The sequence below is a fragment of the Podarcis muralis genome, chromosome Z (genome assembly GCF_964188315.1).
Source record: "Podarcis muralis chromosome Z, rPodMur119.hap1.1, whole genome shotgun sequence".
NCBI lineage: Eukaryota > Metazoa > Chordata > Lepidosauria > Squamata > Lacertidae > Podarcis > Podarcis muralis.
Window position 1 is genome coordinate 21,649,446 of NC_135673.1, and position 25,002 is coordinate 21,674,447.

The 25,002-nt window shown below is 38.8% G+C and overlaps 1 protein-coding gene across 8 annotated transcripts in view; it reads left to right on the forward strand.

The window, feature by feature from the left end:
• Positions 1-25,002, forward strand: part of ATRX (ATRX chromatin remodeler) — an 89,154-nt gene that overhangs the window by 21,177 nt on the left and 42,975 nt on the right. For 3 of the 8 annotated variants that reach the window (XM_028714632.2, XM_028714633.2, XM_028714635.2), the window contains 8 exons: positions 1,575-1,694; positions 3,062-3,171; positions 5,143-5,210; positions 6,338-9,075; positions 13,417-13,492; positions 20,279-20,409; positions 21,090-21,269; positions 24,767-24,860. In XM_028714632.2, the coding sequence (XP_028570465.2) occupies positions 1,575-1,694; positions 3,062-3,171; positions 5,143-5,210; positions 6,338-9,075; positions 13,417-13,492; positions 20,279-20,409; positions 21,090-21,269; positions 24,767-24,860 (3,517 nt within the window). The remainder of the gene's footprint in view (positions 1-1,574; positions 1,695-3,061; positions 3,172-5,142; positions 5,211-6,337; positions 9,076-13,416; positions 13,493-20,278; positions 20,410-21,089; positions 21,270-24,766; positions 24,861-25,002) is intronic. The other 5 variants (XM_028714634.2, XM_028714636.2, XM_028714637.2 and 2 more) reach the window with 5 other exon arrangements.

Here is a 25,002-nt window from a genome sequence, read left to right on the forward strand (position 1 = left end):
TGTGCCATAGAACCCCCTACCACCCACCTAGAATTCTGAAATGCCCACTTGTGGGCAGTAAGGACCAGGTTGACAACCCCTGGTTTAGTCTGTTTCTTTTGAATCAGTTATACCCCTCAGTTTCTACATTCCAGTCATGAGTCTCATCCCACCAAGTTTCAGTAATGCCTATTAGGTCATATTTGACATCCTGCATAAAGAGCTCAAATTTTTCTTGCCTGTTTCCCATACTCTGTGCATTGGTATAGAGATAACTTAAAACCATGAGTTAATTCCTCCACCTGCTTCCTTCTTGTAGTTTTCTACCCTTTAGCAGCTTTCTGTAGCACTGCCTCAGTTTCCTATGCATCAATGAAGCTATTATCCCCAGTACCATTTGTTCCCTAGTCATCTCTAATATTGTCTCCCTCTCCTTCAGGATTTAATTTAAAGTTCTGTTAGTCAGGTTTTTGAGACTGTCAGCCAACACATTTCCAACTACTTTGAGGTGCAACTCCTCTCTTGCCAGAAGTCCTTCCTCAAGGAAATGGAGAACATGGTCTTAAGATGCCTATGCCTAACCTTTCCTGATGACACCACCAGCACAGTCAGCGATCTACCTCAGTATTTTCCTCTCCCTGGGCCATAACCTTCCAACAGGAAGAAATGATGAAAAAAACACCTGTGCCCCAAGGCCCTTCAATTTCCCAGCCATAGTCCTTTGCTATACATTGAAAGCTGTGACTGACAGAATTGTTTGTACTTGCATGACTCATAAGGAAGGGGCTGTGGTCAGTGGACTTTATAAGACCTGGCAACTTTGTGAATCTTTGCATCTGAAAAACAGCACAACTCCCAGGACATCTTGTTGCTTTCTGTCTCTATCCTCAGTAGAGAGTCATGTATCACCACCATTAACATCCTCTGGTAAAACACATGCCATTCTGTTTTGATTTTCCCCATTGTCTCGAGTGGCAGCCGGTAAAACAGCCCAGAAAGGGCATAGTCCATGCTTTGTATTACTGAATGTATTTTGAGAGAGGGAAGACCATTTGTAGTTGCTGTGATTGGTTTCTGCAGTGCACGTATGACAAATAGTTGCAACCTTAATTTCAAATAGTCTAATATTATGACAGCTATTAATGTTCCTGGCCATTTCATGGGAGTGAGGGTAAGGGGAACATGGCAATTTAGTCTACTTTCAGCATAAGATATGGGGTGAAAGGAATGAGGACTAATAGAAGCATCGCCGCCTGTTTATAAGAGTAGGGATAGACGGCTAGCGGCCTGAGGCTTAATATAACCCATAACTCCTGGTCCTCTGATGGTCTTGCCAGAACTATGTTAAAGTTCTGTGTGATAGATATGGAACATGAATGAATGCAATTTCTCTTTTAGGCTTTGTATATAGTATGTTAATCTCCATATTTGTATGCCCAGCACTATGTGAGCCACATGTACTGTATAACTTTGATGCCTTTTGTGTTAGATGAGTTGGTCATCCTTTCAGTAAGAGTATAGGAAAACCCTGCTAGACTTTTATATTACAATTCTGCATTTAATAATTTGGTGTAATTTTTAAATTGTCATCTTAGGAACAATTGTTGTACAGCCAGAGCCAGTACGTAATGAAGACAAAGATGACTTTAAAGGACCTGAATTTAGGAACAGAAATACTGCTAGAACGAAACCTGAAGCTCAAAAGAAGCGTGGAGGTAAATGCACTTGAATTAAGTTCAATGATGCATTTAAATCATTCTATTATCATTATTAAAAAGTCTGAATTACCTCTGCATTCTTGATGCTTGTGAGCTTTCTAGAGACACTGGATTGACCACTGTAGTAAACAGACTGCTTGATAATGAGATGGGACCCTTGGTCTGACCTAGTGCAGCAATTCTTGTGTTCCTAGGCATCAATGAATTCTAGAATAGTTTCACCAGAAGTGCAAGGGCAGCTGTGCCCTTAAAGGAATTTGGGAGCAAGGAGTAAGGCTGAGTTGTTGATGGGAAGAAAGATCAAGGGACCATTGATAGCCCCACCAGGTTTGGGGGCTCTTGCATTAGCTCAGCATTACATTAGCAATTTATTTCAAATTATAAATTTATTATAGTGAGAGAAGAACAGAGTGTGGGACACATTTAGATGAGGAGTTCTTTGCAGAATTTGCCTCCTGTAATGTGCAACTTTATTTTTGGATGCGAAAACTGATGATTGCAACGTAGTGGATTTTTTTAAAGCTGCAATCAATGCTTAAAAGATTTTTCAGTATCTTTAAGAATAATATAGTAATATGTTATTAATATTACATCATAATAGGATTGCAGAAGAATTATAACTAAAATTAGTTTTTGAAAAGCAGCAAACAGAAAAGAGGAGCCACTTTTGTGAATTACAGAAAATCCTAATATCAGTCGGATGATTAGGGAGATAGTGAAGCAGAAAGAAGATAAATGGGAGGTGGGATGAAGGGTATGTTATTGTGCGTTGGATGGAAAGGAGTCAGCTTAGTAGGTTACAGCAATTGTTCAGGGGCAATATTTCTCTTTAGGTGTTTTTGTTTAGTTTTTAAAAATAATTTTAATACAACATTTCCCCCTCTGTTTTCTTCTTTAGTCTTTCCTCATTCGAAATGTGAATAATGTTAAAAGCTTTCATAAATTTGTGCTCTTGGGTGAATTAAATGTTATTTTTATGCTCACAACGTAGACTGCAATTCTGCACCCTGTTGAACAATCAAATTCCCAATGCAGTTGTTAAATCTCTAGCAAAACTGAATGCAGGATTGCAATCTGTGAAGTCAATCTTTAAGATTTTTTACTGATTATTTAGGTTGCGCCATTCCATAAGAAGCTAATTTAATATTTATGTGTGAATCCAATGCTTCAGGGGGAAGAAAATAATTCTTAACTGGTTACAACAGTTTTCTTTAGCCTTTTAAAGATACCTCTGCAATTGGTGATATTGCAGAAGTAGTGACACTCAGAGTCCTTCTAACAATGACATGCAAGCTAAGTTGTGTTGGAAAAAGGAGGTTTTTGTAGAAGAAAAATTGATATGGTCCTTCTGACTTTTTTTGTAGAGGAAGGGCTACATGGTATTGTGAGCTGTACAGCTTGTGGTCAGCAGGTGAATCATTTTCAAAAGGATTCAATCTATAGACATCCCACATTAAAAGTACTTATATGTAAGGTATGTAAATGTTGGATGTGTGTGTATACCCTCTTATGTGTATATAGAATTCAATTTTTTCACTCAGGCTTAGAACAAAACCTGCTACCCACAAGAGACAGGGTTCATTGAGGCAGATGACAGGTGGTTCCATTCCCACAGTGTGTGTAGATAGATACATCCATTTACTTTCTCTCACATAAGGGAACGACAGTCTTTTATTTCAGTGATAAGTTTTAAGTTACTGCACTTGGTGACACTGCGTCCAAGGAGGGCAGCTTATGTATCTTTCTCATTCAAAATATTGGTATCCTAGCCTTCACTGAGGCAGATTTCTCTAGGGAAGATGCATTGGTTAGTATGATGAGGATGAACTGCAATGAGCCTTGGACATGTGCGCCTGCCCCTCCCACTTCACTGCAAGGAGGTATTCAGAAGCTTCCCTTTCCTTAATCTCAGTCTGCTATGTTATATGGTTTGAAAACTTTGTAAATGTTTTGTAAAAGCCAATTTCATCACCTATGGTTTGATTCAAATTACTCGTAACAGTAACCGCAGTTTAGGATCCAGATGACCTAGCAAGGTTTTTGCTTAACCAGAAGTGAGCGGTTCCGAATTCCCCCTTGCGGTTATGTCAGGGGCTTGCTATGGCTCACTCTTGTCATGCTAAACTATGTTTTAGCGTGACATCTGGACACAATCTGGATGCATTAGTGAAAGAAAAAAGGAATGCATTTCTGTGCATAGGACATATATATATATATGCAGGTTTTGGTGTCCTCGGGTGTCTTCCCGTGTAAAAGTTGGGGTGTCTAGGCGACGTTTCGACGAGGTCTCACTCGTCATCTTCATGAAGATGACGATGAAGATGACGAGTGAGACCTCGTCGAAACGTCGCCTAGACACCCCAACTTTTACACGGGAAGACACCCGAGGACACCAAAACCTGCATTCCTGTACCCGTGAAAATCTACGAAAGCATATATATATATATCATTTCTTGCTTCCACCAGATACTTGTGATATGCAGGTCCTGTCTCTGTGTCCCACTCTCCAATCCATTGTCATATTGTTCTATTGTGGATTTCATTTTTAGTCACTTCAGACATTTTTAAAATCAGAAGGCAGGGTATAAATGAAGTGTTAGAGATATTTTGATAGCCCCGCAGAAAAGCTAGCTATCTACTTTTCCATGTTCTATAGTACTTTAGAGAGGTGGCTTAATTAGGGGGGGGGGGAGAGAGGCTATTTTTGCATTCATTTAACAATAAACCATGCTTTGGCGCTCCATGGGCAAGCAGGAACAAATTTTATAATACGTTTACAGACAAATGAAAACACTAAAATCATACAATTTGTAACATACAAAGAGATAAAATACATGTTATATAAACTAAGTATAAAAGCAAACTAAGATGCAATAAAATTAATATCTTTATAGAACTTTGCAGCAGGAAAGAGAAATTTAGCAAGTGTTTCTATTATTTTGTTCATGTCAGCCAGTAAGTTGCCCAGATGCCATTCGAAAGTTATTCCTTGGTGTTTTAGTAGGATGAAAGTAAATCTATTTTGCACCTCTCTACAAAAAGGACATGTATTAATGTTTACATTGCTCCTTTCCTGTAGTGGTGGAGCTCTTTGTAAAACCCAGCCATCCAGTTGAGGAGAAGGAGAGCAATTAAATGTAGCCCTAGGGGGAAAAAATCAGCCAATATTTCAGAACATTCAGGCTTGGTCCTTCAAAAAGGCGAATGACAGAATACCCCCCCCCCCGTAAAGTTTACATGGAGTACAGTGACCAGTATCCTTAATCTGCACATCAAGAATAAGTTTTGCCTGGCAGTGCCTTGAGTATGAAGAAGTTTCTTTCTATTGTGCAAAGTTTATTCACTTTAACAGCAGTATGAGGCAATAATAATGTTTAGTGTATATTATTACATAGTCTGCAAAATTGTTAAGGTTTCTGAAAGAAGAAATTTATTTTCTTCATAGACTTGCTTCAAATATTATATGAGTGATGACATCAGCCGTGATGCAGATGGAATTGATGAACAGTGTAGGTAGGTGTATAAAAATTCCTCAATATCCTAAAATTTTATAGAGTGAACAGGGGCATATTTGAGCCTACATTGATCAGTATTAGCGAGTACATTTCTTGAAGTGCTTGTCAGTATTTATAGTCCGGATATAAAGAACCATGCAGCTTGTTACTTGCACTGCAAGTGATTTCTGGACTTTAGTTTCTTCAACAGCACTTTGCCCTCATAACTCATGGCAAGCTGTTTTGAAACTGAATGAAATATCAGAGTAGTTATACTGGGGTTTCTTTGTTGAAAGAAAAAAGTCAAAAGCCCAAGTCTCAAGTGCTCTTTTGGCTTCTGACCTAAATTATGAATGTTATGTTAAAGTAACATCGTATATAGCATTGTATAAAGTTGATTAAAACATTTCTGTGGTTATGATATAACATTTTGTATATCATTTTTTTCTTGCTAGTACAAGTATATTCCAGCCAATTGGTTAAGTCAGCTTTTCCCAACCAAGAACCTCCCCTCTGTGTGTTTTGGACTAGAACTCCCATCAGCCCCAGCCAGTGATTGTGCTGTCTTGGGTGAATGGGAGTTATAATCTAAGGCAACTGGATGGCACCTAGACTGTGGGGGATAGCTGAATTCTAAAGTGCAGAAAGAAATGGAAAGTTAGTATGGAGTAAAAAATTATATTCAAGTTTCTCCATGCTCCTGTGTACTTTGAGCCCCTTTTGGATGAAAGATTCCTGCACTGCAGGGGGTTGGACTGGATGATCTTTGTGGTCCCTTCCAACTCTGATTCTATGATCTATGATTTTTCTTATTTAACTTGCATGCTGTCTTGCCACTGTGCATGTACAACACAGGTGCAATAAAATTGAGGGGGGGAGGATGTGGATTTAGCGGTGCAGGACATTATGTGTGTTGAGGCAAATGTGTTACTAGCTCTGCCGGAAAGCAGTATTTGTGAAAATAGCACTAAATTTCTCTTGTTTTCTCTGGATACTTGTATCTTTCTGATACCAGCATAGCTATTTGCATTTCTGAGAAATATTTTTGATGATCAATAACTGCCTTTAGATACTTATGTAACAGAGTTTTCCTAATTTATGCCAACATATTTAAAAAAATATATATTCAAACTTTATTAATTTCAGATGGTGTGCTGAAGGTGGAAACTTAATTTGCTGTGACTTTTGCCATAACGCCTTCTGCAAAAAATGTGTATTACGAAACTTAGGACGAAAAGAACTGTCAACCATACTGGATGAAAACAGTCAATGGCATTGCTATATCTGCCAACCAGAACCTTTGCTGGACTTGGTTACTGCCTGTGATAGTGTGTTTGAAAATTTAGAACAATTATTACAGCAAAATAGAAAGAGAATCAGAGTTGACAATGACAAAGGTAAAATATATGATAATACGCTTAAATATTCTGCGAAGAAAAATAGTTCAAGTTGTAATGGAGAAGAAAAGAAACAAAACCATCCACATTCTGGTGCTCTAACCTATTCCTACAAAGCACTGATGGTGCCAAAAGTCCTGCTTAAAAAAACTAAAAAACTAGTTGAAACGACAACAAATATGAATGCTAGTTTTGTTAACTTTTTGAAGCAGGCAATTGAAAATTCTGAAATAAACCCGACGATGCAATTACGTCAGCTGAAGGCTTTTAAATCTGTGTTGAGTGACATAAAAAAGGCTCATATGGCATTGGACGAAGATCTGAATTTTGAGATTCGGTCTCTAGATTTTAAAACCAAGCAAAAAAACACCAAGGATAGTGAAACTGCAATTAATTTGGATACCGGTGAAGAGAAGAAAACGGAAGGGAAAGAAATAAAAGAGCATAAAGTTGGATTAGAAGTCAGTGAACATACAGATCCAAATGTACCAATAATTGATCAATCAGGAAGCAAAAAACCCAACTGCAAAGATAAAAAAGCTGTGAAAATTGATCTTCAGTATGAACCCAATAGAGCTGAGGCAACAGATATGGATATTGTATCAATTCCCTCATCAGTTCCTGAAGATATTTTTGAATCTTGTATGGAAGCACAAAAAGCTGCCGGAGAACAGGGCAGTGGAAGTAGAGCAACAGAGCAAGGGGCAGTAAATGCAGATATAAGATCTAAAGACAGCAGGAAAGGAATGAAATTGATACCAACAACAAAAGTAACAAAAACATTGGTTGTGAAACTGACTCCAGTTTCCCTCTCTAGTTCTTCTGTAAAAGCTGAAGATCCAGATGGAAAGCCAGAAAAGGGAGATGAGCTCGAAGACGGGAAAGAAAATCATGGCACTGAATGTCCACCTGAAAGTAAAATTACTCCTTTGGTAGAAGATCATGATCTCAGAAGGTCTCCACGTGTTAAAACTACACCTCTGAGACGCCCAACAGACATAAACACCTTACTATGTAATTCAGAAGAGGACAGCAATGATGCATACAGTGAAAAACAAAGGAGAAAATCCACACCATCTAAAAGGAAAAAAGATAAGCCAGACTCTCCTGTTACTACAGTTCACAGTCCTCAGTCTAACACATTTTCTGAGACAAACAAACCAGACACAATGGACCAAAGCTCTGATTCTGATGAGGTGCCTGCAGTCCTGCAAGCAGCAACCACAAGCAGCCACAGTACTTCAGATACTGACAGCAACAGTGAAACACCCAAGGATGTGTTAAATGCTTTAAAGAGGCGGCCAGTGAAGATGGACAATGGAAAGCGTAAAAGAAAAAGTTCCAGTTCTGGATCAGATTCCGATGCTAAAGAGGAAAAAGCAAAGCAGGATTTGGTTGCAGCTGCGAAAAAACAACGCCAGAACTGTTCAGATTCTTCCAATAATGATTCTGAGTTGGAGAGAGAGAATTTTAGTAAAACAGAGTCTGCAAGAAAAGCTGCAAAAAAAGAACCAAAGAAAGATAATGATTCTTCAGAAGAGGAACCAATTAAAGAAGGAAAAAGAAATTCCAAGCAGAAGGGTGAAGTGTGCAATGAAGTTGATGATGTTGAAGTCTCTGCTCCAGGAAAAGAAAAGCTAGACAATTCTTTGGAAGATGCACCTTGTAAAGAGCTAGGTTTTAAGGGGAGACGAACAAGGGATTTCAAAGGGAGAGCCTCCAAAGGTAAACAGAATATGTCTCCAGAAAAAGAGAGTAGCATTTCAGGCAAGATAAGCGAACCACTGGCAAAGGAAGGACGTGATGTTTCTTCTGATGATATAGGACTGTCACTAAAGCCGGAACAAGCTGGTGAATCATCAGATGATGCTAGAAATAAAGCTAAAAAAGGCACAGAAGGAAAGGAAAGTGGAAATCGGAGAAAAATTCCTGCAAGGGGACAAGGTGATTCCTCTTCTGAAATGGAGAAGTTTTCTCCTGAAAAAGAGAGTTGTTGTTCTGGAAGTAAAGGCAAGAAACAAAGTACTGCTGAAAATAAAAAGAACTCAAGAGAAAGGGTTTCTAAGAAGTTGCAGGGTAATGCTTCAGACACTGCAAAGTCTCCCAAAAATGATACTTCAGAAGATAATTTAAATGTAAAAAGAAAAAATACTAAAGTAAGCCCCAAAAGAAGAAATTCCAAACAAGTTAGAGGTGACTTGCTTTCCTCTTCTGAGGAAGACTTGTATGAGGAGAAAAAGAAAAAAAAAAGAGGGGCAGTCACTAAGGGAAATTCCAAGAGTAATCGTAAAGAGCGAGGGAATATTAATGTTAAAAAGGCAAAGAATGAAACCCTCAATTCCTCTACCACATCACCATCATCATCCAATGAAGCTGAAAACGAGGACCTGAATTCAGCAGGCGAGGCAAGCAGTGATGAACAGAAAATTAAGCCCGTGACAGAAACTTTATTGGCATCAGCAACAATTGGATTTTGTCAGTCTTCAGGTGTGCAAAAGTTTTAAATCTATTTTTTTTCTTATTAATACAAAAAAGTGTTTGCATCCTTTTAGCATAATTTAGAAATTCTAGCACTTCTCTGATAAAACAAAACAAGTTCTTTAAAGTTTGAATGTAGTTGGAAATCCTTACTAGTATGGTGTGTGTATGGGTTTTGCAGTTTAAGATGTGAATTTCCATTTTTTAGTTGATACTTAATCATGTATCAAAACCCCATTTTAGTTTTTAAATGATGTTCAAAAAATGCTGAAATGTTGATGATTTCTATAGCACTCAAATTGATTTCTATAGCACTGTCCTGTTTCCTATAGTGCCCAAGTCCTGGGGAGCTGACAAACAGGACATGCGTAAGAGCCCTCTCCTGCTGTTCCCCAGAAACTGAAATCCATTCTCCTCCATGAATTTGTCTAATTCTCTCCTGTGGTCTTCTAAGGTAGAGATATCCAGACATCTTGTGGAGGTGAATTCCAAAGGTTAATTATGTGCAATGTAAAGAAGTACTTGACCTATGGAGTTGTGAATTTGTCTTATTGCTAAAGTCACCTAGAATTGCATCCCTAGGTTCATGGTGTAACAATAATAATTCAACATGCACTTCCATTATAACTTCAGTTGTGAAATTCAGTCCAGCAGTTTTAAGTATATACAGTAGGAACCAGGACCAAGTAGGTTACAGATGGGGAACCTGTGGCTCTTGCCTTATTGTTATCTCCAGATCACATCATTCCTGGCCATTGGCCATACTACATGGGGCAGATAGGAGCTAGAGTACAACAACACTGGAAACTACAGGTTTCCTGTCTCTGGGATAAGGTGAATACCAAGGTTTCAATCCTATACACATTTAGGAATAAACTGCATGGAAGAAAATGGGACTGACTTCTGACTAGGCTTGTGTCTAGTTGTGCTGTGAGTCCAGTTGCATTTACTATATTGAATGTCACCTCAGAAGGTCTCACAGAGGAGCATAAAGAACTGTGATAGCTGAGATATGAATGTTCACCAGTTCATTGATTCGATATACCATGAGTATCCCCTTTGGATCCCTCCTCCCTTTATTCTCTCTAAAACTGAGTAAACTAAAGTTTTCTCATACCATCCTGTTGTCCACAGTTTATAATTTTCAAATACTCAAGAAGATAGTCACAGTTAAGCTGAATTTTGCTATAGTATGAAAGATGAGCACTTATATGATGCTGTTCAGATTTATAAAAATTCCTGCTAGTTTCTGGGTAATTGATTCCTGGGTGATTGAATTTATCAGGGCTAGAAAGCAGATGTGGTATAGCCCAGTGTGGTTTGTTTAGAGTTTGATCAGTCTTTAGGGGGATTGGCCCCCTGGTATACACCAGAGCTTAGAGCAAGGAAAAAAGCTGGGAGACAGCTTGAATGCAAGTGGAGGAAAGATCTGAATGAATGCAACTGAACACTGGTAAGGGCTCATTATCAAGCCTACCTAGTGGCAGTGAAGACAGCGAAGGAGGCATCCTTTGCTGCCTCCATTGCATCCTCATCATGTCATCTGGCAGAGCTTTTCTGGGTTGTACGGGGCCCTTTACAGGCTGGCCCAAAGGAGGTGATAGAACCAACTGTAGCTTGCTGTGATTTGTTTGCAAAGCATTTTGAGGATAAAATTGCTTGTATCCACCAAGACCTTGACTGTTGTTGTAGCAGATGGATCTCATGGGGTTTTTCGAGCATAGGCAAGCTCGGCCCTCTAGATGTTTGGGGCATAGGCAAGCTCGGCCCTCTAGATGTTTGGGGACTACAACTCCCATCATCCCTAGCTAACAGGACCAGTGGTCAGGGATGATGGGAGTTGTAGTCCCAAAACATTTGGAGGGCCAAGTTTGCCTATGCCTGGTCTAGTCCTGTTGTGTTGAATGAGTCTCAGTAAGGCTCGAGGATTGGACAAGGTGCTTGGATCAGTCAGGTGTAGACCCTTGCCCCTCTTGGCTGATAAAATTCAGCAGGGAGGGGACAGCTGCCTGGGCCAGGGAGGTGATCAGTGCCTCTTTACGAGAAGGGGTGGTCCCTGCCTGTTTGGAGGAGGCAGTGGCAAAACCACTCGTTAAGAAACCTTCCCTGGATTCGGAAAACCTAACTAACTACCGGCCAGTTGCTAATCTCCCTTTCCTGGGCAAGGTCCTGGAGCGAGTAGTCACAGAGCAGATCCAGGTGCTTTTGGAAGAAACTGATTTTCTGGATCCATTTCAATTGGGGTTTAGGCCTGGTTTTGGCAAAGAAACTGCCTTGGTTGCCCTGTATGATGACCTCTGTCTAGAGAGAGACAAGGGAAACAGGCCCCTTTTAATGGTTCTTGACTTCTCAGCAGCTTTCGATACCATCAACCATGGTATCCTTCTGGAGCAACTCTCTGAACAAGGGGGTGGGTGACATCGCTTTGCGGTGGTTCCAGTCCTACTTGAATAGTCGCTCCCAGAGGGTGTTACTTTCCAGCCCCTTGGAACATTCAATGTGGAGTTCCTTAGGGCTCAGTCCTATCCCCCATGTTGTTTAACATCTACATGAAACCACTGGTTGGGGTTATCTGGAGGTTTGGAGTACGTTGTCGGCAGTATGCTGATGACACTCAGCTCTATTTCCCCTTTACATCTGCAGGTGAGGCAGTGGAAGTGCTGGACCAGTGCCTTGCCTCGGTAATGTACTGGATGAGAGCCAACAGACTGAAGCTCAATCCAGATAAGACTGAGGCACTGTTAGTGGGTGGTTCCATAGACCGGATGGGTGGGAGGTTGCCTGCTCTTGACGGGGTTACACTTCCTCTGAAGGAGCAGGTTCATAGCTTGGGGGTACTCCTGGATTTATTAGGTATTTTGTGATTTTATATCTTGATTTTATTCTGTGAATCACCCTGAGACCCCCGGGTAGGGCGGTACATAAATTCAGTTGATGATGATGATAATAGTTCCTTATGTAACTGAAATACTTGAGAGAGGAGCACTGTTAGATTTAAATGTTGAAGGATAATAGCTTTAGATAGAACATGTGAAAAGAAATCTAGTAGATACTGGTACTGCAAAATGTTGATGTTTGAAGTTTTGGGGTTTTTTAAAGCAATTGGATTCTGGTCAGAGCGGCCTAGGATTAGAGTGCTGTTATAGGAAGGAAAATATGTAAATGAGGAATGGACAGCAGTGCAACACACATGGAAGGTAGGAAACTTAAATGTGTCCTAGTTAACTGCAGTGCAGCTTCTGATGATGGTGCACCGTCTCTTTTCTAAAACTGAAAGTTCATTTTGTCATTATTGGAACAGCTATTTGCATTGTGTGTTGACAGTTTCTTGGTAATTTGGAAGAGGGAAGTACTAACTAATTCCACCTTAGGCACAGAATAGCCATGCATAGAAAGTTGCAATATCGCTTCACTCCATAACAAGTGTTCCCAATCACAGCTCTGGCCAAGCACCCTTTCCTCTCAAATGGGTGACTTACAGCTCCTCTCAGGGCTGTAGGCAGTAGAAGCAGGACAAATTGCTTTCCTTTCACCCTCCTCTTACAAACTGACAGCATTCTGTAGCGCATGGTGATGACTGAGCATGCTTCATCTTCATTTGGTTATTTTCTTTCGAGAGAGGGGTGGCACTATGCTGATACTTCCTCCTTGCTTCTCAGTAGCTTGTTATAGCTCAATTTCTATTGGCATGGGGCACTGAATTCACTTGGAGTTACCATAGACGTTTAAATAATATTTGCTATTCCTAGAGCATATGAATTTTAGTTTAAAAGATTGTGAATGGGGAGATCAGAATGAAAACATTGGGATGAGGTGGGCAGAAAGAGAAGACACACCTATAAGAGTAAGAGAGTGGGAGGTCTTGCCTACCCTTCTAACTGTTTCTTTTCCTTCCTCCCACCGCCAAGTCTGCAGGGAGCTAAGCTGAGAATGGTGGACCCTCTTTATGTTCTTCCTGTTTCTTGCACCGCTGTGCTTTGTAATTGGAGGGGCTGGTTCTTCTGGATGAGTGCGAATTGACCCAAATCTGTAGAGTACCAGTATATTACACACAGTGAATCTGGTTAATCTACAATTGGCAGCTATTTTTTTGTGCATGTAAACTGCAGTGATCATTACAAAGGATGTTACAAAAATGGTATTAGTTTTCTTTTCCTCTGTTTATTATTACTTTTATTATTCTGTTCTTAATTTTATATAGCAGTCCTTAGAAAAGGATGAGTTGCATTTAGTAATTGTAAGAAACGTTGATGATCACTATTCAGGTGATTGATGATATAGCATTTGATGTGACAAAAGTTTATTCTGCTTGTGCCAAATATATTCCCTTTACCCCTCCCCCTTCCCAAGGAGACGAAGGAGACAATAAATCGCAGACTGTACCAATGGAAGAGGAGGAAGATGATGACAACGATCCTGAGAATAGGTATGATTCCATCCGTAAGGACTTTAAAAAGATTATAACACACCCTAGGCGTGGGCGCAAACAAGAGCAACGGAACAGCAAGCAGGTTGTAAAAACCAGAAGTGCCTGCCTTGTAAAGACTCGCTCACAGGCTTCCCGCAAGTTTGAACGAGGGGCCAGAAAACAAACCCCCAAATCCAGAAATGAAAAGAAACTAAGAAAATAGTGATAATTCACACACCTTGCATAGGGTGTGTTATAAATGCATTGCAGCACTGTCTGTTTTAAGTTTCCATGTAAAATGCAGATTTTGTGTAACTTTAAAACAATTTGATAATTATGGCTACCTGTAGGAATAAGAAATACCGTTTAGCTGGTATTGTGACACAAATCTTTGTTTTGGGTATTGAATATTTTTGAATTGGTTTGCTCATTCATTCTTAAGAAAACCTGATTAGAAAGTAGAGCCATGCTTTTGAAGAAATCCGTTCTGTTGTATCCAGAAAGATTCACTTTTAAATTTAAAAGTGAATATCTGGTGGCATTAATATAATGAATGACTGGGTTTTTTAAAAACACACACACACCCATTCCTGTCATTGAGGTTTTATTGGCATTGTTTGGGGGTGTTCAGTCACATGTTAAATTAAACGTGCATATATGCATATATGATATTGAAGTTCAATGTTAAAGTATTGCTGTAGTCAAAAGCTTTTAGTTTCGTAGGCCATACGATAGGGCTGGGCGATATATCAAAAGATCGTGCAAAACAGGTTTGAAGTCCATATCGTAATAATGGTTTCATAATTTTTGACCTGGCAATATATTGTGAATCATGATGTGTGCATGCGTGTGCACTATACAAAAATCACAATGTGCGAAAAACCGTAAAACCCGCCACTGCTTCTCTTCATTCCTGCTGCCTCTCTTAACTCTGCTGGCTTGGCTTTCTGCTGTCTCCTGCAGGAGGAAGCGAATCACAAGAGCAGCTGCTGGAAAAATCACAATGTGGGAAAAATCATGAAGCCAGCCATTGTCTCTACATAGCTCCATCCTTATTTCAGACATTGTGATATATCAGTATATTGCCGTGTTTAGCTAATGATAGATCACAGTGTTGAAAACCAGATATCGCCTAGCCCTACCATATGGTTTCCTAATACCTAAATTCTGCAATGGAAGAAATTGCCAAATAGTAGACTGGAGGGTGGGGGGGAAGAGAAGAAGTAGAAACAGTTGAGTAAAGTGAATTTTTTATTGGGAGATTTGTTGGAATACCAAGAGTACTTACTACCAAGGCGTCTAAATTCTAATGTTGGTTACCAGGAAGTTTCTTTTCTGGGCACTGTTTCTACAAAACTCAATAACTATGTTTTGGAATGAGGTGTTTTTGATAATGATATGTGCAAACAGCTTTGTGGGGTTAAGAATTGTTTGTTACCAAATTATCTGGCTTTTACATACAGAGGAGAGCTTTTCGCTTCTCCCTAAAGTGAATATTAATACTTGTTCTGCTATATGCACCTGGCTATAGATTAAAATGCTGCTAATCTAGCTGTTACTTGCTTTTCACACACAGCATTAAAACAAATGTATAAAGGAATGTTTAAAATAATTGTTTAAAGATTGGCAATATAAAACGATGAGCATACTTTTGAACAAAATGGGACTTTTAAAAAAGATGCAAACTTGAGTCCCTTTTTAATTACTAGATTTTAAATTTTTAGTAGGTATTTTTAGTTAGAAAGTTGTTAGGTGCTTGCTTGGAGTATTATACTTTATTTCTTAATACATAGCATGGAGTATTATACTTTATTTCTTAATACATAGCAGATGTATCTTGAAATCGTGAAGAATAATTATATCTAATACATCAGTTCCTGAAATTTTATTTAAAGGGGGGGGGGGGAGATAATGAATACAAGCAGGTCCCGCTATCGGAACAAAATGCGTTCCCAGCAAATTGTTTGTCAGGTGAGCATTTCATAACAAGCTGATGATTTCCATTTTTTCTTATGGAAACATTTCTAACCTATGTTTTTTGCCTGAAACTGCTGCAGACAATTAACAAAGGCCAAACAAAAGAAAATTTGATTTGTTCAATCACTCCTGCTCCCTAATATGTCCAATCTTTTTAATAGAATCATAGAATTTGAGTTGGAAGGTATCTAAGTGTCCTCTAGTCCAACCCCTTGTGATGCAGGAATCTCAGCTAAAGCATCCATGACAGATGACCATCCAACCTCCGCTTATAAACCTCCAAGGAAGGAGAATCCACCACCTTTCGTGGGAGTCTGTTCCACTGCTGAACAGCTCTTACTGTCGGAAAGCTTTTCGAATGTTTAGTCAAAATCTCATTTCTTCTAACTTGAAGCTATTGGTTCGAGTCCTCCCCTCCAGAGCAGGAGAAAACAAGCACGCTCCCTCTTCCATGTGTTATTCCTTAAAATATTTGAAGATGGCTATCATATCTCCTCTCAGTCTCCTCTTTCCAGGCTAAACATACCCTGCTCCTTCAAGTTCTCCTCATAATGTTTAGTTTCCAGACCCTTGATCATCTTGGTTGTCCTCCTCTACACACGTTCCAGCTTGTCAACATCTTTCTTAAATTTTGGTGCCTAGAATTGGACACAGTATTCCAGGTGTGGTCTGACCAAGGCAGAATAGAGTGGTACTATTACTTCCCTTGATTTCGACAGTATACTTCTGTTGATGCAGCCTAGAATAGTGTTAGCTTTTTTTTTTTTTTTTTTTGGTGCATCTAATTTATGGATCTAAGCCCCCTAGATCCTTAAATCAGATATCTGAGCAGCCAGTTTTGCTGTTTGGCAGCAAACATTTTGGTCAGAAACCATGGATGAAGCAATGCTTTTTTCCGTTCCAGTGCTTTTTTCTGGGGGTACTCAAGGATGTGCAGCACTAGCACTTTTTTCTAGAAGAAAAATACTGGTTTAAATTGCGGCACTTACTGTAACAACGTCATGCAGAGTACAGGCACTTTTTTTCCTAGAAGAAAAAGCACTTCTCCATGGTTTCTGCCCCAAATGGCTTCTGCCAAACAGCAAAACTGGCTGCTAAGATACCTGAATTAGACATTCTTGTAGTGAGGTTTGGGTATGTTAAGATAACTGAGATTTTGGATAACGAGCTTTCCAATAGTGGACCTGCTTGTACTGTTTAATCCAGGAAAGAATAAATCTACCTCTCTTAGATAGAGTTGGTGTTCATCAAATAGTCTTCACCAGTATGCAAGGTGAATTTTGGCTGACTTGTATTATATCTTTTTGCAATGCTTTATGTTGTACCAGAATTAAGAAAATCATGTTGTACCAGAATTAAGAAAATGCAATTTAATGAGTCTATTCACTGACTATGTATGTTAGATAGATCCAAAGAGCTGCTAAGGACTTCCATAAGACATAAGCACTTCTGGTCTTCCTTCCAACCCTTCATCCCCAAGCAGTGACTGCTGTGGAATAAAGGGATGCAGCTTGGGGTATTTCCCCATCCCATTTGCACACCAAAATGCTTTCTTCCAGCATATGGGGCTGTTCGGATCTCAGCCATAGTGATTACTGTTAAGGGTTTGGTGACTTGTTCCCTGATATACCAATCCCAGACTTTCAAATAAATGCACTTAGGTTTGCAATTTAATGGTTGTTTGTTTTTTGGTCAAAAGACCCATTTCCACCAGGCCAAAGAGGGATGCTAGATATTTGTTGTAATGTTACAGCTTAGGCTGTACCTACAGCTTCCTTTTTCTGACAAAACTATTATTTTAACATGTTTCTTCCTAAAGTGTAGAAGTAATCTTTTGCCAAAGTGCAATATTTTAGTGGGTCATAATATAACACAGAGTGTCATATTTCATTGTGGTGTGTATTTGTTTCTTCTTGGTTTGTCTGAAATTTGAAATAGTACTGTTTTAAAATGTTTGGAGTTATTTTTGTTCATTAAGAGATTCATAGTGTATTCATGCACAATGACTTTGAAGTATTTGATGGATGCAATAAATTTTTGTAAAACATGTTTCTTGTCCAAGCATTTAATTTAAGAAATGTAGACTGCCAGTTTTTCTACTAAGATGGTAGGGCACAATTTATTGAGGTATTTTCTTTCATATTAAAAAAGTGTCCACATATTAGTCATTTTTGTGGTCTGCTAGGTTAAAGCTGTGTTAAAGCATGAAACATCATTAATAAACGAAACGTGTATAGTTTGCACACTGTTGAACCTTATTTATAAGTTACTTTCAAGCAATTTAGGAGCATGTAAAATAAATAATTGTGAATTTGTGTCTCGTTGGAGTTGCCAACATATCTCAGAAGACTTGTGCATGCATTAAGGATTTATCATTTTCTTTCAGATGCAATAGCCTGCATGATGCAAGCGCATGTGCTGGCAAATTGCATAACACTTTCCTTCCCACAATATCAATAGTATTGCATTGATTTGTTGGTTGTGTGAGTGAGTCAGCTTAGGAGCTGCCATTGATGTCTATGGAAAAGGCAGCAGGCACATGCGTGGTATTAATCTTGCATTGTAGTTATAACTGCAAATGACTGCAGAGTATTTGAAATGGGGCAAAAGGTAGTCTCTCTTCAGTGCTGTAAATGCAATGATAAAGCATCAATGTGCTAATCAGCTATGCTTATTGGGGGCGGAGACGGGAGGCCCTAAACTCTGATAAAACTGCAAAGGAGTGCCAGTTCATTAATCAAATTCTGTATGAAAGCAGGAATTCATCCCTCAAATACTTTACAAATGATTGTTTTATTACAGTACAGTGGTTGACCAAAACCATGATTTAAAACAGTTGCTTTGTTCACATGTTAGGGTAAACAAAGTTAATGATTTACCAGGAATGCACAGATGGCTCCTGTCCTAGAATGGGCAAGAGCAGCAAGTCATGAGGTGAAACCAAGTTTTCTTCCTAGCTTACCAGTCATGGTTTGAGCAAACAAACCATGATATCCAATTTGGATACAACACTTAAACCAGAAATAATGGATTTGTTACTTCTGCAAAGTGGGTTCTCTGTGTCTATGTTAAAGCAATAATTATTATTTACCATGACATGCAAACTGTGCTAATACATATAATAAAGTTCAAGCAAGAGAAAGAAGTGAACTAAAGTCCCATTAATAAATAATTGGAACTGTTGGGACTAAAACAGTGGTTCCCATAGTGAATGGTACTGCCCCCAGGAGGGTGATGCGATTTCCTAGGGGGGCACTATGTTGATCACTAGAGCCTTGTGTTATTTTTAAAGTTTTACTGCTCTTTTCACTTTCAAAGCTATTTCCTTTGGTAATGTTTGTTTGTATTTATGATTTTGAGTTGTCATGAGTCACAAGATAGCCAATCATTGGTAATAGCTTTTGGTTTTCTTATAAATTAGTTACAGTACATCTGTGATAGGTGAAGGTTTGTGCATGTTTGGTAAGTAGTTATATATAAACACTTTATGCTATAAATTTCCTTCACCTTACGATTTTTTAAATAATAGTGCGTAAAATATTTTTCATGCAATATCTGGTATCAATGGATCAAATTCTTGAATTAATTAAACTAAATAGTTTTAATTGTATTTTGAATAAATGTGCAGTTTTTACCATTTTGAATTTTATTGTGTTAATATCTTCCTTAGTGGGTTTTTCAAGACCCTTATTCTGAATTCTGCTTTTTATAGGGTAGGGGGCACTGGAAACGAGTTTATGGAACCATGGGGGTGGTGGCCTGAAAAGAATTGGGATCTAGTGGACTAATTTGGCTGGCTTCAGACCTGTTGCTTTCAGAATTGTGCCCTACATCCACCAAAGCCATCCTACTGTGAGGGAGATGGTTTGTCTCTTCTTGTAAACAAACAAACAAACAAACAAACAAACAAACAAACAAACAAACAAGTAGGCAAGTAAATAAGTTAACTAAGTTAATAATTATATATATAAATAAATGAATAATAGGAAGTAAATGTTAGCTTAATAGTAAGCTAATAGCAAATAAGTGAATAAATAGGTGAGTAAATAAGTACATAATAAATAAATAAGTAAATAAATAAATGAAAGTCATTCCATAAGTATGCAAGCAAACAAACAAACAAACGAATAAATGAATAAGTAAATGAGTGAATAAAGCTCACTTGATTGGTCAAGGGATGTGGGATAGTTATTTTTTAAAGGTGATTCACAAATTGAGTCCTTATCAAGAACTCAGTAACTAAATTCTGTTTGAATGCACTTTATTTTTTATAACTCATGCGACTCACTTTTTCATTTGGTGGCCATAGAAATACAGTCTTTTTTTATAAACTGCTAAATCTGTAAGGAGATTGTTGGATAGGCCAGTGCTATAATAAAAAAATGCTTTCTTGGGATGTGGTTTTCTGCCCTTCAGAGATACGGATTTCTTGTGATATTTTGGAGGCTACCAAGATTGATGCGGGAATCTAATATTCAGTTAGATATTGCTGTGCAGCTGTGATTATGACTCACGAGAGGGTGACACTGAAAGGAAGCATATAAAAGTGTAACCATGTCATGGTACCAAGTCAGCAAAATAAATACTTCTGAAATTGCAAGGCTGTTTGACATTATTAGGGGAAAAATCAGCCTTTTCTTCCACAAGCAGGTTAATCCACCAAATTACTCTTCCATTTCCAGCTTTACTCTTGCTCAGTTCTTAAAATTCTCTGTTCAGGTTTGTTTTCAACCATTAATCTTGCTCGGTTATTATGCATTTACTTTGGCATTTACTGATTTTTATTGCTGAACCAATGGAATCCACCTTTTTTGTTTTACTTCAAAGAATTGCCAAGAAAATGCTTTTAGAAGAAATCAAAGCCAATCTTTCCTCAGAGGATGAAACTTCTTCTGATGAAGAATCTGATGAAGAGAAAAAGAGGAAAGGAAAGCATTATGAAAAAAGAGGTGACAATGGTGAGCACCACATAGTAGTACAATAAGAGTACTAAAATGTGATTTGTGACCTGGGTGGGCATTCTACCATATAGAGGGACTGTTATTTTCAAATTCATTGTCATTTCAAAATATTTAGTAAGAGACTAATCAGCAAAGCACCTTTTAAACAAAATATGTAAATTTACCAAACATAGAACTTAGAACTGTATTTCTCACAGTACTTAACGGTAAGTACTGACACCCCCTTTTTTCCTGAACATGTGGCAGCCATTTTGTGCTGGTACCCACAGCACTTTCATCAATATATGAGTACCAGCACCTCATTTTAGACCAGAAGAAGCTCTAATTGAACTCATATGGCAGCTAGTTGTGAGCAGATAGCTATTATAGCCATCTGCTCACGGTGTAAGGTTGTGCTGAAGCGTTCATATAATGCCTTCAATCCTATGACACTCTTAAATATAACTTGAATACTTAATTATTTGCACAATATCATTCACATATTAAAAAGAACTGAAATGTGTTCTTCTTAGTGAATAGATTTAATAAATAATAATAAAATAATAACTGCTAAACTCAAATCCTTCATAATGTAGATGGTATGTATTGTCATTACCTCCCTTTGATACTGATACGAGCTGGAAAAATAAATTGTATGGGAGAAGCTTTATGTTGGTTCCCCCCCCTTTTTGTGACAGGAGAGAATGAACAGGAAGATGAGTCTGACTCTGATTCAGATGCTGATGGGGCTAAGAAACCCAGATACAGACACCGCTTGTTAAGACATAAGTTGACCACGACTGATGGAGAGTCTGAGGAAGAGAAAAAGGAAAAAGCTAAAGAGGCAAAAGAAGTTAAACGCAGGAACAGAAGGAAAGGTACAAAATCTAAAATGTGTGGTGTGTGTCTACATATCAGGGGCTGTATAGGCAGCCATTATTTTGCTAACATATTGGTCCTTGAAGATAGTGGTACAATTCTTATTGCTACTTTATTGGAATGCATCTGTCAAATAGCTGATAATCCATACTCTGGCAGTTCTTGAAGCAAGAATTAAAAATGCTTATTTATTCACATGAAAGGCTTATTTACCACTTTTCAGGAAATGGTCTTTCAAAGTTGTTTACAGTCTCATTGAAGTATATCAATAAAGTACAACAATAGAATACCAGTACTATTGGACAAATGAGCATGGAGTAGTGGGGTAGATGCAGCAGAAACCTCTAAGATGTGTGTGCCAATCCCTCACTGATACTGGCATATCTCCAAGGGGTCTCACATTGATTAGAGTAGATGAAATCAGGTAGGATGATGCAGAAGGTCAAACAATTCAGGAAAGGGATAATTTAGTTGTGTATTGGGTTCGGAGAGAAAGGCCAGTATTTTTAGAGCATTTTTGTTTGCCCAAGGTTTTGGGAATGCCCAGTGAGAATTGTTTACTTTGAACAGCAGATCTAATGATTCACAAACTTCTTTTCCTTAGTTCCAAAATTGTTTAGCCATGACATTGAGACAAATTATTATTGCTTGAGGCCGATGACCATTACAGTATAAAACATAAAAACAAAAATGGCAGTCCATATCACTTACCCAAACTACAACCATATCACCCTGAATATGGCCAGTTTTATCTGATCTCACAAGTGCCATGTGAAACAGATTGTTGTTGTTGAACATGCAGAAGCTTAAAACCCCTTGACCTTGTGGAATTACTTCTGCATCCTGGTCATTATAAAAAAATAATTGAGCAGCGAGTTTAGAATTCTGTTGAATCAGCTGCTACTTGATAGTTGAAATCATGATGATTCAGCATGCGAGCTTAAGAACATTGTATGTCTTGAAATGATAAATACATAGATTTAGGGAGTTCTCACCTTTTCCCAAATGTTTATTCTAATCTTAATTTAGAACTTTAAATTATCTTCCTGTTTTAGAACTAGCTTGCGCATCCCCAGGAGGCTCTTGACTTGTGTTCTTTGTTTGGGATGGGAGATTACTGTGGAAGAGGAAATCCCACTGGATACGTGCCAGGCAACAGACACACATACCGTGCAATCCTATGTATATCTACTTGGAAGTATGTCTCGTTATCAATAGAGCGTACTCCCAGGTAGGTGTGTATGGTGTTGCAGCCTTGTTGGGCCTAACATCTGAGTAGACATTTCTAGGATTTCACTGTTAAGTAAGCTCTTTGGATTCTGGCCTTAATAAGTATTTAGAGGGCATGAATGCAAGCAGATTGAGACTGCACTGGTGTTTTGCATCCGGTGTCACTTTCTCTGTTTATTTTCTTCCATTTCTTCACAATTAAAAAAGAAGTTTACCAAAGTCAGGTATTGTCTGCTACTGTTTGTTTTATTTTTATACAAATAAGATAATTACATTTCATTGTTCTGCCTAATTCTGCTGAACTGTTTTAGCATAAGTTTTATTTTGGATAGCACTGAAAATAATATACCCGTTGAAACAGCTTTATATCTTTACTCAGGAAGCACTAGGATGCCACCATCCTTCACTTGCTTGAAGGTAGGAAAAAATGAACTGCCTTCAGGCAAGTGGAGGATCATAATACCCACTTGGTAGTGTCCTAGTACCTCTGAAATACCTTACAGGTAAATACCAGCAGTATCTTCTGTACTTTTCTTAGCCCCTTTCCCCTGTTTTTTGTTAGAAACTCAGAAGTCCTAAACCCTCATTATTCTTCACCCACATTTGAATAATGAAATAAGTGTTTCTTCTGAAACATGCCAGTGTGTGATCAGCAGGTGGCACAGGTTCTACTTTTCTCTTTTTGTTATTTTTTGTAATATTGGACATATTTCTACAGTTGACTCGCAACTTGTGTGTGGGGGTGGGTACATTCTGGGGACGTAGTCAAAATTACATATAGTTAAAAAGATCCCCATTGAACATACCCACACGGCCACCCTTACCTTCTGGAGCCGGCACACTGAATGAGTCCTACCCCCTGAAGCAAGGCCCAGGCTCTGGAAGGTTCCTGCAAAATTTCTCAGGGCCATTTGAGTTCTTAGAAGAGCCTCCCAGAGCCTAGTAAGCAAATCTGAAAGCTTAAAAGCTCTTTGTGGCTGGAGAAGCCTGTGCAAAAAGAGCTTTTCAGCTCTCCACCTTCCATGCATTTGATTTGTGTGATTTCAACTGGCCAGACATCACCCACCTAAAGGTTTTGTATTAATTTTTAAAGCCCTGAAGAGTTTAGGTCCAAGGTGCCTCAGGGGTTCCCTGAGTCCTTATGTCCCAGCTCAGTCACTGTGATCATCTGCAGTACCGTTGTTTGTCATTCCCTGAGTTGGTGAGGCTTATTTGGCAAAAATGAGAAACTGACCATTTTGTGTCATCAGCTCAGTTCTGTGGAATACTCCTTTCGTGCAGGTGGCACACAAAGAAAGGTCTTAAATTATGATCTAAGGGTTCATATGGAGAGAGGCAGTCCTTGAGGTATAATGGTCCTGAGCTGCTGAAGCCTGTATAGGTTGAAACCAGTACTTTCCAGGCAATATATGCTCAAACCATCTTGCTTTGGTGAGCAATCTGGTCACTGAATTCTGCGCTAGCTGAAATTTCCAAACCACCTTCAGAGGCAGCTCTACATATAACTAATTTAATCTAACCTAGAGGTTACCAGAGCCTAGGCAACAGAAGTTAGGCTACTCCTGTTTAGAGAGGGGCACAGCTGGGCCACCAGCTGAAACTGTTGGAAGGCATGCCGCCCCACTGAGGCAACCTGTGCCACAAGTGACAACAGTGGATCCATAAGTATTCCCAAGCTGCAGTACTAGCTGCATCAGAGGGTGTGTAACCTCATCAAGAGCAGGCAACACCCCATCCATCTAGTCTAGGGAACCACCCACCAACAAGTTGCTCAGTCTTATCTGGACAAACCCCACATGAATTGAAGACAGCTAAAACAATTAAAAAACACTAATACATTCAAAATGTAGCAGTGGTCCAGTCTCTGCTTTTAACTGGTTCCACACTCCAGAGATGTACATTTCAGGTGCAGAGGTTACAAGATTACTCCTGCTCTCAGCTGTGGGCTGGCTTGCGTGAAGCTGAGTATTTCAGCAGTTGCAATGTTAGTAGCAGGGAGTGGGTAACTGTGGTTGGTGAAAGGATTGAAATCCCTCTTATTACCCTCTCTCCTGTTTGCCCTTTGCCACAAACTGAATTCTCTTGGTTCCTGGACCAAAATAAAAAAAGTTGAAAATTTGCAAATTAATTGCATTCAAGATGTGAGTCAACTGTACTTCTAGTGGCTTTCTATTAAAATGTTGATAAATGATGGTCAATTACTTAACTACAAGTGTTTTGATACTGATGCAGCAATTATGATACCAATTTTTGTTTAACCTTAAAGTAAGCAGTGAGGATTCGGATAATTCGGAAGCAAATGAATCTGGAGTCAGTGAAGAAGTCAGTGAATCTGAAGATGATCAGCGTCCTAGAACAAGGTACTTCACTCTAAAAATATGCTCTTGAGAGTTTGATTTTCAGCCAGGAAACTGTATTGCATATCTTTCTTTCTGGGGTGGGGGAAGATGTGAAAACTGAAGGATAACTCATTCAGTCCATGTTTTAAAGTAAACCAACCTG